The sequence below is a fragment of the Lutra lutra genome, chromosome 9 (genome assembly GCF_902655055.1).
Source record: "Lutra lutra chromosome 9, mLutLut1.2, whole genome shotgun sequence".
In the NCBI taxonomy this organism is placed as follows: Eukaryota; Metazoa; Chordata; class Mammalia; order Carnivora; family Mustelidae; genus Lutra; species Lutra lutra.
Window position 1 is genome coordinate 89,138,532 of NC_062286.1, and position 11,849 is coordinate 89,150,380.

Genomic DNA, 11,849 nt, shown 5'->3' on the forward strand with positions numbered 1-11,849 from the left:
TGAAACTGACACTGTACAGCCTACAAAAGGAAGAGAAGCTTCCGTAATAGAGAATATTTTATTTTACTCTTAAAAATAACAACACTGACCCTTCCGGATATTTGTCCTAAGAGATTCAAATCTAGGACCTTCTTGCCAAGAGCTGACACATTTCCCTTCAGCCTTTCAGGGAAGTTATTCTATACTGCTATCTAATTCCATGAGCAAATTCTCTGTAACTTTTTAATTAGCTTAAAATTAACAGAAGAAACAACGAATATCTGTGAATTACTTTACAAACACAAAGATGAAAAACATAAACAACACGGCACTAACTCCTGTTAAACTGACACAGAAGAGCAGGACTGAACATGAACCTTAACCCTGCAGCCAGGATTTGGGAGGGCCTCTGGTATTACCTCATAGCTTGGCAGGGAGGAGCACTGGAGCTCATTAAGAAAACGCCCTCGGTACAAAGGCCTAAACAGTAGTTCTGAGTTTCCTGGAACTTGGGCCCGCAGACCTCTAGCTGCTTTCCCCTTTGACGGCCAGCCATCCCCAGGCTGTACAGGAAGAACTTGCAGCCTGCTTTGCATTGTCTGTGCAATAAATAGACCTCAGCTTTGTGCAGATTGAGCAGTAACATTTTTCTGGAGCAGGACTCTCATTTCTGACACTAATGGCCTTAAACAAAACAAAGAATGATACATTTGATGGAACAGAGCGCATAACTGTCGACTATGTGAAGGGGATTCTGCAACCCACACCTACCTGTGACTCATGGGACCAGATCTGGAACTTCCAAGCCAAGTCCAATGATCTTCTTATTGCCACATATCCTAAAGCAGGTAGGTGGAAGGAGGGGGGTGGTGAAGAAGAGAATTAGGAAGGTGAGTGGGGAAAATATTAGTAATGAAATAAAGAAACTGATCTGGGTTGGAAAATTGTTTACTGGACAGAGTGATATGGCTAAGTCAAAACACTTGTGGAAACTGAAACTACAGAAAAAAATACTAAAATAATGCACAAAATTTTAAGAATTTAATTCTTCTTATAATGCACATATTTTTTTACTTTCCCAGGAGTGACTCAAACAGCCAAGAAGTAAAGGACTAGATTGTTGATTTGTTTGTTCCCAATGCAGGCTCTTAGTGCAGATCCTGTTAAAAAAAAAAAAAAGGCAGGGTGGGGGGACCCGCTGCTTTGTCTGTGTGTAAGCTACAAAAGGGATTTCCCCAAAAGGTGAAGAATTAGAGGCGCTTTGCTCCTCAATGCTGATTTCACCTCAGCACCCTCCAGAAGCCCTCAAAATCTCCCAATTCAGGGTCTAAGAATTACTCTTTTGATTTCTATCTTCCTTTGTGGTATGTTTTGAACCTATTTCCTTGTTTCAGTAATCAGTTTAACAAAAGTTGCTACAGAAGTTAGATTTCTTGAGTCCAGCCACTGTATCATAAAAATTTTAGGATGACCAGGGAGAAATAGTTCTCTGCAGATATTTGTGCATATCTGCAGGTATTCTAAAAATATACTATTCAATTCACAGCCAGATTGCATATACATTTGGTCTTTGCAAAACCAAGCTCCCTGTCAATAACTCCACATACACACCCACACACAAACGTTCATATTGAAACATACACTTGTGCGCACACACCAAAAAATCTAAACCTAGCATTTTCTTAGATTGTATGTTCAAACCCCTTTTGAGTCTTTATCTCTAATGATCCTGATAAAAGACTCTGCCAGCAGAAGGCAGTTTTAGACTCCCATTTATCCATCACTTTCATATTGTTCCTAATTTTCTAATCTTACTCATCAGGAGCCTGTTCAGGATTAAACTTTCCTAATGTGAATGTAAAAGTCATCACTGGTGAGAATCACATCTCACAGTTTTAATTTTGTCCACAATTCTACTTTGTCATCACTTCAGTACATGGTTACATCATTTAAGTATAATATTTAAAAATTAATCTTTTCTCCACCTGCCAAATGTGACCAGTAGGACTTGGTTTGTTTAAAGTTTTCATGGGTTAGAATTAATAGAACTTGAATGATCCAAACAACACACTCAAAAAAAAAAAAAAAAAAAAACCCTGCTTGCCAGCTAATGTAACATTTAATCATCACTAAAACCTTACCCATTAATAAAGGTTATATTGCTTAACGGGAAGAAGAAAAAGCATAGATTAAAAATGTGGTTTATACCTAAATTTTTAAAAGAATAATTAAATACTCTGGGAATGAGCCAAGAGAAAAATATATTCTAAAATCACTGACTTCTAGAGGATGAATTGAGAAGTCATTCCGCTCATCTCCAAACCTGTAGCAACATGTCAGCCTGCCCCAAAGTCAGCTAACTCTAAACAGCTGTAAATTCAATGAATACATCAAATCAGTGTAAACAGCTCTCTCTTTGATTAGATAGCTAAAGAAATATTGGTCCTTTACCCTGTTATGAAAAAGTTGGTGCTAGAAATTCTTAGAGACCTAACTCGTCTAGGATATAAAAAGTAATTTTTTTCATTGTTCCCTGACTTACGCCCTTCCTGTAGACCTAAAAGCACTGAATTGACAGTATGAGAAAAGGCAACTGTAATGAGGGCTGGTGTCATAGACTGCAGGAAGGTAAGCCCAGATCCAGGATTCAGAGAACCATCCTAAAATTGTCAACTATCTTCCCAACATGGATTTGTCAAAATACCTAGTACAACAGTTCTTCATCAAAGTATGAAGATTCAGTGGGTAGGAACTATATTAGTCTAGAATCAGGCAGCACACAGAAACTGAGGCTGGAGAAAGAGGCCCTTCTTCCAGTAGCTTCTCGGGTTCAAGAACTAGGCAGCAAAATGTGGTATGGCCTATGCAAAATGTCTACCTATTGGAGTTACCATTAGTGTCACTACCTCGGAAAGAATGACCTCTACCACTCTTCCACTTTCCAATGCATTTCATTAGCAGTGTCTAAATAGTATTCAAAATCTTAGCGGTAAAGAAGTCTAGGGAATACACTTTTTAACCTTCTAGTCCCTGAGATAAGGGAAAATTTGAGAAAAAGTTGAAAATGAAATCTAAGTACTAATGATTAATATCAAGCCCAGGTACTAATCATTCATTTGTTCATGGAACCAACATATATTAAATACCTCCTATGTGGCAGCCCCATACTATGTGCTTGGGAAACAGCCTGAAAACCACATAGTGATTACTCTCCAGAGATTATAATCAAGTGAGAAAGACCTTTCATTCTGTCTTTCTTAGAACAATGCAGCTACATCGATTGGGTAAAAATCCAAATTAATGGTTATGACAGGCAAAAAAGTGAACTATTTACCAATATAATATCCACACCAAATTGCAGCCTTTGTATAAAAATTCACATTATGATAACACAAGACATAAATAAAAAATGATGTTTTCTAAATTCCAGTATAAACCTAGCTTTAAAATTCAGAGAGGTGTTCTGAAAAGTATAATCATATTTTTAGAAATGTAATACACTAAATGTCTATGCATCTTCATCTTACAAATGGAATAAGGAACAACATGGACTCAGGAGATAGTGGACTTAATACAAAATGAAGGCAATATTGAGAAAAGTCAACGAGCACCTACTCATATACGAATTCCTTTCATCGAATGGATACATCCATCCATAGGATCTGGTAAGTTTCAAATAGCCACACTTGACTAAGGCCCAAATAAACACCTAGGATTTTTACTACCACATAGCCCTCTCAAAATTTTAGGCAGTCAAGCTGAAAAAAATTAATAGAGAAGACATAAGAATTAATACAACCACCTTGAAAAACTAGAAAAAAATTAAATTCTAGGCATTCAAACAATTACTAATGAATTCTGTGACTTTGCATTTTTTTTTTAACTATGGCCATTTTTGTACTCCAGACATTTTCTTTTTTTTTTTTAAGATTTTTTTATTTATTTATTTGTCAGAGAGAGAGAGAGGGAGAGAGAGCGAGCACAGGCAGACAGAATGGCAGGCAGAGGCAGAGGGAGAAGCAGGCTCCCTGACGAGCAAGGAGCCGGATGAGGGACTCGATCCCAGGACATTGGGATTGTGACCTGAGCCGAAGGCAGCCGCTTAACCAACTGAGCCACCCAGGCGTCCCTCCAGACATTTTCTAATGGAGTTACTGCTTATACAAAAGTAAGTTAAGTTTTTATTCTCCATTAGAAATTAATTTTATTCCTGGGGCGCTGGGTAGCTCAGTGGGTTAAGCCTCTGCCTTCGGCTCAGGTCATGATCTCAGGGTCTTGGGATCGAGCCCCGCATCAGGCTGTCTGCTCAGCGAGGAGCCTGCTTCCCCCTCTCTCTCTGCATGCCTCTCTGCCTACTTGTGATCTCTCTCTCTGTCAAATAAATAAATAAAATCTTTTAAAAAAAAAGAAATTAATTTTATTCCATAAGGGTGAGCCCAAGTGAGATAATTTCATGGTGGAAGAGTATGAATTTTTTGCATTCTTATTTACCTAGTTTCTTGTTTGTTAAGGTTAAAAACGGTTCCAGATCTTTAAAAAATCATTCATAGGCTAGAAATATTCTCTCAGATCAAACTTACAGTTATAGTGCTTGCACAGGTGACTTTGAATTGTTCAATTGTTCCTAAAATAGTAACAATTGAAGCAACAAGATTCTAAAGCAACCACAAATGGTGGAAAGTGATCAAAAATCAATTTTACAGGTTTGAACCAAGCTAATAAAATGCCCTCACCACGGACCCTGAAAACACATCTTCCCATCCAGCTGCTGCCACCATCCTTCATAGAAAAAAACTGTAAGGTAAAAAGAAAAAGGAATTCACAGTTTACTCCTTAGAGTGGTCTTCAGTTTCCTCTTAAATCACTTTACTTGTTGGAGCACCTGGGTGTCTAAGTCAGCTAAGCATCTGACTCTTGGTTTCAGCTCAGGTTATGATCTCAGGGCCTTTAGATCAAGCTCCACATTGGGAGCTCCATGCTCAGTGTGGAGTCTGCTTAAGATTCTCTTCCTTTCCCTCTACCCCTCACTTCTCTTTCTCTCTCTCTCAGAAACAAATAAATAAAAAATCTTTTTTAAATACCACTCACTTATTAAAGAAGAGATCTCTTCACAATAATCAATATGCAGATTGATCTGATTCTTAAGTCCTGCAAAGACCATGATCACAAGAACACCGCATCAGAAAATCTCATCTGTATGGAATGTAGCCACTTGAACATAATTTGTATGGGCAATAACTACATAGAAGTCTAATCCTACTTTTGCTTTTTTCCCTCCTCCTGCCATTCCTAGATAATCTATGTAGCAAGAAATCCAAAGGACAATATGGTATCTTATTACCATTTCCAAAGAATGAATAAAGCCCTTCCTGCTCCAGGAACCTGGGAAGAGTATTTTGAGAGTTTTCTGGCTGGGAAGGGTAAGAGAATTCAGCTTTTGTTTCTTCCTTTTCTCAAAATCCTCACTCTAAAAGGAAAGAATCATTTCCTTAGACCAGCCAGGGCTCTGCTTGCTTTACTGTGAAGAAATCATCAGTATATTCTCCCTCTCTTTAGGAACTCTACTTTCAGTGGAATATTTGTTTGTTGGGCTTCTATGATTCATTACCATTTTTCATCCCTCTTTGCAGTGTGCTGGGGTTCTTGGCATGACCATGTGAAAGGATGGTGGAAAGCCAAAGACCAACATCGCATTCTCTACCTCTTCTATGAGGACCTGAAGAAGGTGAGGGGCAACGCTTTAATAGACCATAAGACATTTAGGTCATAATGTATGCACCACACTGGGGACCCACAGATTGAAACAAGAAATGCTGCATTTCATTGGCTGCTGCTGTCCATGCATCAAAGTACACATGGCATATCATGAGTTTATGTATCACATAGTTTCATCTCCAATTCCTGGAGCTCCCCAGAGCATATCCGGTATGGTACACCTTTTCCAGATAGGCAAAGTATGAGTGATACCTTTTTTCCCCTTTCATGTCTACTCTAAAATTCTGTTTAGAGAGGAAAACATTTTCTAGTACATTTTGGGATTTTTCATTAGTACGTGAGAAACATCATAATCTCAAGAAATGATTTAAGAAATTAGAGTGTAATGGAGAATACTAATGATTTAGATTCAAAATTCTTGAATTCAAGTTCTGGCTTTACCACCTACTGGCAAGTATTCTTGTGGAGGACACTTAACATCATAGAGACTTAGTTTCCCTAAATGCAAAAACTAGATAGTAACATATACTCTTCCAAGATCTACAATGAGGACTAAATAAGATGATGTTGATTGGAGCTAGTATATAATGATATAGTATATATAGTATATATAGTATATATACTGATGTATCATTATGCTAAATACTATCTGTGACTTAACTAAATACAGAGATCTACAAAAATTACAGTCTTTGTTCTTCAATTTATCACTGGAAGTCTTGGTACTAAAAAGGTGCTTCACAGATTAGCTGCTCTAATTAGGGGCTCTAAGAGACTACATCAGGTCTGTTAAGTCAGAATGTGCACTTTATAAGATGCCCAGGGGATTTGTGGGCACATTAGTTTAGACGCACAACTCCTAAGTTCAGTCACTGCTGGGCCTCATCGAGGTGTTTCTACAGAATATCAAAAGAGTAAAACAATAATTTTTCTATTTTTTTAGTTGAGATATAATAGACATTTAACATTGTATTAATTACAGGTACAACATGATTTAGTAACTGTATTTATTATGACATGAGCACCACAACAAGTCCAGCTGACATCTATCACCAACACATAGTTACAAAATTTTTTCTTGTGATGAGAATTTTTAAGATCTATTTTCTTAGCATCTGTCAAATATACAATACAGTATTATTAACCATAGTCACCATGCTGTACATTACATCCCAAGGATATACCTATTTCATAACTGGAAGTTTGTACTTTTTGACCACCTTCACCCATTTTGCCCACCCCCCACTACCCACTTCTGGCAACGTCAATCTCTTCTCCATATCTATGATTTTAGTTGTTGTTGCTTAGATTCCACTCTATGGTTTTTTCAAACAGAAAATGTCAAACATATCCCTATTTTAGTGCTGAGAGTTATCTATTCACAGAATTCTAGATTTAGATACTCAGTTAAGAAATATTATGGCAGGGAGTTGTATGCTATGAGGGGAGAGTTTCCCTTTCATGGGTAGATATGACAAACTGGGGAAGCCACAGAAGGAAGGGTGCTATTAAACTCAGAATAAGAAAACTCCATGTAGGTGATACTTGTCTATCATATGTATCATAGCAGTGGGAAAGTAAGGCTATGTCACCAAGAATGACAGTCTTTTAACAAGGTGCATCCTGAAGTATTATGAATTCCAGGAAGAAATTTTACTGAACTGGTAGTTCTAACATCAGAGTCCCTAGAGCCCTTTTAAGTATTTCTGTCATCATGTTCTGGAATGTGCCCTGACTAGTCACTCAAAGCACAATATTCCCACCACTCATGCTGATTCCTAGTCTATGTGAGGCCAAATAAATTAAGTACTACTTTTGATATCCAAGCTTTTAAAGCAGAAGACACAGTTGTCAGGCTAAACCTTTCCACGTGCACTCCCCTAACACTCCTTCCAGAGATAGGGACTTCCCATAGCCACAGCTTCCCAGGGTGGTGTGTCCCTCTGATGAGGAAACATTGGAACTGAGCTCCTCTCAGGAATGCGTGAACACCTGGATATGCTGGGTAGTACACTTACTAGCCATGGGTGCCTCTTGAGTACCTGATGGGTGCAAAATAGTCATCTGTCATTCTTTTCCTACCACTTATTGCCATGACTGAGATGGTCTGGGATATTTCTATCAATGTCAGAAACAGGAGAGTGCCTCCTTAAATTGTCTGACCCTATGCTTCTGCAATGTCTTTCTTCTTATCATCGGTCTATGGACTCTCCCTGTAAGACATCTAACAGACCAAGACTCCTCCCATAACTGACTTGCATAGGACACTTAGGCATAACTTTTAGTGAAGCATTCTCCATGCACTGCATGTTATTTTATAGTAAATGTTTCACTTAATACCACTCAGTTTTTGTTTACATGTTAGAGCAAGAAAAACTTAGTAATTCCAGTTAATAAAAATTAGAACAGTGTGGGTCCTCATGTTAAATTGAGTACTTGTGAGAGATTTTTTTTTTAAGATTTCATTTATATATTTGAGAGAGAGAGATTGCATGAGAGCAGGGGGACGGGCAGAGGGTGAAAGAGAAAATCTCAAGCAGACTCCAACTAAGCAATGGAGCCCAACATGGGACTCAATCTCACAACCTTGAGACCATGACCTGAGCCAAAATCAAAAGTTGGATGCTTAACTGACTGAGTCACCCAGGTACCCTAAGATGTTTGTTTAAATTTTAACTCATGACATGTTACTGATTACTGTTATTAACTCATTTCAATATTTTTAAACCAATTATCTTATATCATATCTTCACTTTTCTTTTGACTCTCATCATAGAATCCAAAGCACGAAATTCAGAAGTTGGCAGAATTTATTGGGAAAAACCTAGATGATGAAGTCCTAGATAAAATTGTCCTTCACACTTCATTTGATGTTATGAAGCAGAATCCAATGGCAAACTATTCATCAATTCCTACTACAATCATGAACCACTCTGTTTCTCCATTCATGAGAAAAGGTATTTATGGTTTTTTTTGGTCATAATCCTAAAGAATTGTCCAATCTTTCACAGATTTGAGGGAGTTTTCTGTGGCTAAGAAAAATAAGATCTATAATAAATGATTCTGGAAAAAGAAGTAGAACACCGGGAATGAAATGAAAACAATTGGAGAGTGAGGTGTGGTGTGTACATCCAATTCCTCATCCTCCCGTTCTCTCCAGAGATCTGGCTGATAAGGTGAAAACATTGAATTAAGTCAGATGGGGCAAAGAATCCATTTTATAATGGGTTTATAAGGGCTCTATGCTATCAGATTTATTCATTCAAAAATACTTACTGAGGGACTAATATGTGTCAGGCACTGTTCTAGGTAATGCTCAGAGCAGTGAATAAAACACAGAAATTTCTTCCCTCATGAATGTTATATTATAGCCACAAACAAAATAAACAATTATACCCAGGATAACAGATGATGCTAAGCACTAACGGGGAAGAAAACATCTGTGGAAAAGTAACAAGGATTGCAATTGGAGAATTTGAGGGGTCCTCCTTTTTAGTTTTCTTCCTCAAAACTATACCTTGAATTCTCCCACATACAAGACCCTCTCAGTGGGCCTATAAATGGAAACTACAGGCATAAGCACCTACCAAACTTTGACATCCAAATAGGGCAGGGGAAAAAGACAAGATATCCCCCCACAGGCTTGCTGTTTTAATTGTGGTAGTTTTATTTCCCCCATTAATGTGCATCGGTAGATAATGGGCTCTCCCTCTCCCACAAATCAGATAAGAAATTCTTCTTCCCTTCAGAATGAAATTGATAGGTTAGCAACAGAAATGTTTTGTCCAATATTGCGCTCCTTGAAAGGTAGAGTAGAACAATTCACACAGAAACAGGAGAGTAGAGAAAGGTAAACTGACTCTCTCCCACATGACAATTTCAGGGACAGTTGGAGACTGGAAGAATCACTTTACTGTTGCTCAGAATGAGAGATTTAATGAAGATTACGAGAAGAAAATGGCTGATACCAATATAACTTTCCACTTCCAATTCTCATAAAAAAGAAAAGAACCAAAATTTTTTTTTAGTCTATTACCAACTTATTGGTAATAATCAATAAAACCTTATTACCCAGACCACATGATACTGGATTCAAGTTCTCAGACTAGTTGTTTATTGTATCTGCTTTTGTTCGCTCTAAAAAAAGAAATAGGGATAAAGCTAGCAGAGATTGAAGACAAGGCGGAGAGTTGGAGTTACTAGTTACAATCTGGAGTTACAAACTAGTAACTGGAGGTACTAGTTACAATCATGGTGTCATTGTTGATTATCATTATATTTGAGTTTCCTACAGATCATGTGTTTGTTGACATATTAAAAGTGCTTCATTCCCTATGGTGAGTGCTGTGAAGTGTGTAAACCTGGCGATTCGCAGACCTGTACCCCTGGGGATAAAAATATATGTTTATAAAATATAAAATAAAAAAAAGTGCTTCATTCCTTATATTAAAAAAAAACTAACGTTTTCAAAGTGTTGGTTCAGACTAATTTTTCAATGCATCACAAAAATATATAGATAGTGACTATTTCCCCTAGAAATGTCTTGGTAGTCAAGTAACCATCAAGTGACTCTGTTTCTCCATGAAATGTTACAACTCACCTCGGTATTTTTACTATAATACATCTATCCCTATCTCTTATCATATCCTTTATACTTAAGTCTCTTTCTCACTCCAGCCAATGCTATGATTGAGTCTTGACTCGCCTCCTTCCAATGCATCCACAGCAATATCTGTCAGTTTTACCTGCTTGGGGTGTCATTTGTATGGCTACCTTTCTAGTTCAGAAACCTTTTACCTCTTGTCCATACTAGTTTAAGCTTCCTAACTCTTATCTCTGTTTCTTCCACATCTACCAGGGTTACTTTCTTAAAACAATATTTTGATTATATTTCTCTTTGGTTCTAAATACATCAGTAATTCTTAATTTTTACTGCCTGGAAGATAAATCCCACACTTTTTAGCTATCAATTTGAAGGCAACTATATTGATATGATATGGTGGATATCATCTTCCAAACCACTTTCCTAGCTTAATTTCACCTTCTAAACCACCTCCATACTTCAGAAAATAAGCCTACTCACTGAGCTCTGATCACATCTTGAAGGTTTATATTCTACTAGTTTTATTTTCACCATGCCTCCACCTGAAATTTCTTTTCTTTTCTCTCTACCTGTCCAAAACATGTAACATGCTTCAATGACCAGTGCAAGTGGTTCATTCATCCTGAAAATACTGAGAGCTGAAGGGAGCATTTGCTTTTCTTTTTTTTTTATTATGTTCAGTTAGCCAGCATATAGTACATCATTAGTTTTTGATGTAGTGCTCAACGATTCATTAGCTGTATATAACACCTAGTGCTCAATACAACACAAACATTTGCTTTTCTGAAGTCCTCTACACTTGGTATAATTATTTTGTGATTAAGATTAAAGTATATTATATATCTTGTACGTATATATGGTCTCTTGTATGTTTATTAAATTTTTCATTTGTTTTTTTCTCCAATATAGAAACATTGTTCTATATTTCATTGCACACCAAACAAAATATGACAAGGACAAAAATAAGTAACTGAAAGAATATATCAGTCAAGGAAATTCTAAAAAGCTAACTTTTTATATTTTAAGTAGTCCCGATAATAGCTATCATTTACAGCTAGTCCAATATACTAGCTACTAGCTAAATGTGACTATCTAAATTAATTAAAACTAAATAAAATTCAGTTATTGGTTTTTACTAGTTAAATTTCAAGTGCACAGTAGCCACATATGGCTAGTAGCTATCACTTGTACATTATAAAAGATTTCTATCATCAGAGAAAGATTTAGTGAATAAGACATTTTATTTTTACAACCATCCTTTGAATATGGCATTTTTATCCCAAAGAGAAAACTAAAACTAAAGTTCAGAGATATGGGATGCCTGGGTGGCTCAGTCAGTTGTCTGCCTTCAGCTCAGCTCATGATCCCAGGGTCCTGGGATCAAGTTCCACATCAGGCTCCTTGCTCAGCAGAAGGCCTGCTTCTCCCTCTGCCTGCTATAGCCTTAATAAATAAATAAAATTTTTTAAATAAATAAACTTCAGAGATATTAGTTAACTCAAATAAGAAATATTGGCATTTAGCTTTGAACATAGCACCAATGGTTCCAAAA

The 11,849-nt window shown here is 37.0% G+C and overlaps 1 protein-coding gene across 1 annotated transcript; it reads left to right on the forward strand.

Moving 5' to 3' along the window:
- Nucleotides 1-451: 451 nt before the first annotated feature.
- On the forward strand, nt 452-10,030 carry LOC125109302 (sulfotransferase 1C4-like). The gene is made up of 7 exons (XM_047746153.1): nt 452-827; nt 3,519-3,644; nt 4,683-4,780; nt 5,273-5,399; nt 5,610-5,704; nt 8,471-8,651; nt 9,578-10,030. Exons 1-7 carry the CDS (start codon nt 659-661, stop codon nt 9,691-9,693), a joined length of 912 nt encoding a protein of 303 aa, XP_047602109.1. The 5' UTR covers nt 452-658; the 3' UTR covers nt 9,694-10,030.
- The last annotated feature ends 1,819 nt before the right edge of the window (nt 10,031-11,849 follow it).

Coding starts and splice junctions, on each gene's coding strand:
- LOC125109302 (XM_047746153.1), top strand. CDS start 659: ATGGCCTTAAACAAAACAAAGAATGATACATTTGATGGAACAGAGCGC. Junction 3,645..4,682: donor ACATCCATCCATAGGATCTG/GTAAGTTTCAAA, acceptor TCAATTTTACAG/GTTTGAACCAAGCTAATAAA. Junction 8,652..9,577: donor TTCTCCATTCATGAGAAAAG/GTATTTATGGTT, acceptor TGACAATTTCAG/GGACAGTTGGAGACTGGAAG.